Genomic DNA, 3,469 nt, shown 5'->3' with positions numbered 1-3,469 from the left:
GAACTACACATTAATGAGGAGTGGCACAACCTACCTAAATCAAAGGAGCCAAATTGGGGAGTCATTAAAGAGTAATTGATACACAATTGATATGGAATACTTTGTACTAGAATAGATTTATTCTTTACCTAAAATACTTTGTACTAGAATAGATTTATTCTTTACCTAAAATACTTTGTATTCCTCCTTATATAAAGGAGAAGAACGAATGTATGAAACACACAAAAACAGAAATCAATACAAGTTTTCTTCTCCCAAAAACACTCTAATATGCGTAGTTCTTCCAATCCTCTCGATTACCATCGTTAAGAATGAGGAGTGGCACAACCTACCCAATCTGGAAATCAATGGTTACGATGATCGATGATGATGATGATGATGGCCTCTCCATTTCCATGATGTAATCTCCCATGCTGTATAATTTATTGAAGCAATGGCTCTCTATATATCTTAAGAAAAAAGTTTTCCATCTTTAACCCTTTGGTTTTGTACATGTTTAGATGTTTTTGAACTTACAAGTGTGCTATTTTTCCTTCCTAGGTAGAGGGCAGAGCTGGAATGATGTCGGAAATGGAAAGCAACGTCAAGAGACATTCCACGTTGACTCCACACGCGCGCGAGCCGTTGTAGCAGATTCATGAAATTCAGATTTAAATGAGGAAAAGAGGTGGTTTTTGACATTCCATTACCATACTCCACAAAATCCAGAGAAAACGACCATGAATAAAAAGGAGAAAAACTACAACCAACAACATGAATCTTACAGTTTGGTGTAATTTATCAGCATTAATTAGTAGTATGTTGAATTGATAGAATAATTTATTGGAATTCTGTATTTAATCTGTTCATACGTAAATTGGATTGCTTATATGTACACTATTTTATTATGCAGTATACTGATTTGCCTCTTACCACTTTAACATGAAAATTGGATAAATGTATAGATGAGATACTTGTATGTACTACCATGTTTAATTACAGATAGATTCATAATACTTAGTTGTGAAAGATTCTTTGAATTTGATACTTAATTGTGAAAGATTCATAATACTTGTTAGTCTAGTGAGTAGAGATTATTCTATACGTCAAGCCCCATAGAAACTGTTACTTTCGCATTTCTGAATGTTACATTACATACAACACTCATGAATTTCTCACTGTCTTTAATGAATTTCATCACCAGAATTTGTACCTTATTCAAACAAATGAATACTGTTGTCGCATTTTGCTTGCAATTACACCCAATTTTATTAAATTATTCAAACCTTGGATATTGCTTATGTTTTTTGTTAACTTTTTAATCTACAAATATAACTAATTTTGATGGACAAATGAAAAAGAAAAAACATATCCATTTTAATGAAGGAGTTTTTAATTAGCTAAAATTTAGTTCGGATTTTGTCTGGTGTTGGAGCTTCAACTATAGTGCTAATTTATTTATTTATCTTTCTTTCATGTTCCTATTTGTTTTAAAAAAGAAGTGACTCAAGTGACGTGGGACACAGAGAAAGTATTATCTTAAACATGAAAAATATATTAATTAAAGTCCAGACTCATAATTTGATAATAGACGGAAAATCGTTATTAATTTTTATGGTGGTACAAAATAATATTATGTTGTACTTGAATTAAACTAGGAGCTTCAATTTAATTATTGAAAGTCAAATAGCTTTGGTTCAATCAACCCCAATAGATCTGTAACCTAATTCAGTACAATAACTCTATAAAAAGGAGAATAGATGGGAGACATAAAGAAAATCAGATATAAAAAACACTAGCCTCCAGAAGGAAATTTTTTGAGGGATCGAATATTCTATCTTCTCCTCCAGGCTAGAATTACGTCTCCTTTTGGATGAAGTCCTATATTTTCTGATAAGTTTCATCCATACAAAGATCATAATTCGAGTTTGGGATTAGATCAGGACAATCTGTGGTAGAGTACAGACACAACATACGGAGATCTAGTGAGCTAACTACGATTCTTTGGAGAATCAAACAGTAAGATCTGAATCCGTAATATGCATTTCATAGGATTTAATTTGCTTTACGTAAATTAAATGTGTTTTGATGAAATATAAGTTTAAAGAATGAATTGAATTAATCTAGATAATCACCTAAATATATTATAAGTTGTAAATTTGTTTGTTTTGCTATCTTCCGCCGCTGCAAACCTCAACAATTTTTATGTGCAAGAAATTTTTTAACTTAAATGATAAAAGTGTTTAGTGTGAATACATTCAAGTAATAATCTTATCATAGATGACATGTCTATTTATCTCGTCATGTTTGGTTCGTTAATATTTAATCTCCATCTTATATACTCCATCCGTCCATAAAAGTATGAAAAAGTATGAACATTCAACAATATTCTAACAACTTATCAAATTCATAATATTCCACTACAATATTAATCAAATAAATTCACATCAGCGTGTCGATTATTCCATAATTTAAGAAAGTTGATTCTATAATTTACCTTTATATACAAGATCTTATAAATCTGTCTCATAAAATAATCTAATGCTCTAATCTAACCTTAATTTTGATATAAAAATATATATTAATTTGTTCTATTTTTTCTATTCATATCTCGTTTATTTATCAAACAAAATCGCAACAGGAACAAAATTTTACCCAACTTTTATCGTTACTATTTTCAATCTAATAAACAGAGCAATATAATCCATTATACTCTTGATTTCATTCCCACAGAAAGCTCAAAAACCCTAGCAAAATATTATTGAACGGAAACTATATATGCTACAAATTGAGCTCAACGGCTCCATCCAATCCATTCATCAATTAAAATAAAAAAGAAAAAAAATAAATCACCACAATAGAGATTTCTTTCCACTTGAACGCATCATCAGCTTATTCCAAAACCCACCTTTCTTCTTTTTCTTCTTATTAACATTACCAGTCACGCCGCCGTCTCTCGCCGCCGCATAATTCACCATCGACCTACTCTTCTTCAATCCGGCGCCGCCGCCGCCAAACGCCACGTAAATCGAATCCATCACATCCGACGCCACCCTCATGTGCCGCCGCTCGCTGCGTCCCCGTCCCGGCGAAGATCCGGCGGAGGAAGAGGCGTAGTAATAAACTGGAGAAGCCGAAGACGGAATAAAGCTATCGTAATTGGTGGAATATTTACCGATGATTCTAGAAAGCCTCTCTCTCAGACAAGAGGGGCAGATTCCTGGCTGTGGAATTTCGTCTGGATGATTTGCGCAGATGATTTCGGCTTCGGACCAACCCATCTTTCTCTCTCTTGATTGATTGATTGAAATTGTGTGTGGTTGTGGAAATATTGGGGAATTGTATATATATATATATGGAGAGATGGGAAATAGGAGGAGACAGCGCACGTGCGGGTTTTTGGTCGTGTGCCTTGAATTTTGAGGTTTAATAGTGTGAAACGAGTTATTTTCGAGGAATTTGTTTTCGTACAAACGTAGAGGGTCGACGC

At 33.3% G+C, this 3,469-nt stretch overlaps 1 protein-coding gene and 1 long non-coding RNA gene across 2 annotated transcripts; one reads left to right on the top strand and one right to left on the bottom strand.

Moving 5' to 3' along the window:
- Window positions 1-238: 238 nt before the first annotated feature.
- On the top strand, window positions 239-1,019 carry LOC121775142. The gene is made up of 2 exons (XR_006045097.1): window positions 239-400; window positions 541-1,019. It is a non-coding gene; the product is annotated as an uncharacterized LOC121775142 (long non-coding RNA).
- Window positions 1,020-2,828: 1,809 nt separating this feature from the next.
- LOC121774276 lies at window positions 2,829-3,260 on the bottom strand. The gene has a single exon (XM_042171177.1). It carries the CDS (start codon window positions 3,258-3,260, stop codon window positions 2,829-2,831), a length of 432 nt encoding a protein of 143 aa, XP_042027111.1.
- Window positions 3,261-3,469: the final 209 nt, after the last annotated feature.

Source organism: Salvia splendens, chromosome 17, assembly GCF_004379255.2.
Source record: "Salvia splendens isolate huo1 chromosome 17, SspV2, whole genome shotgun sequence".
NCBI lineage: Eukaryota > Viridiplantae > Streptophyta > Magnoliopsida > Lamiales > Lamiaceae > Salvia > Salvia splendens.
This window is presented reverse-complemented; position numbering and strand designations above follow the sequence as displayed.

What these genes read in the sequence shown, in the direction of transcription:
- LOC121774276 (XM_042171177.1), bottom strand. Translation starts at nt 3,260, where the DNA reads ATGGGTTGGTCCGAAGCCGAAATCATCTGCGCAAATCATCCAGACGAA.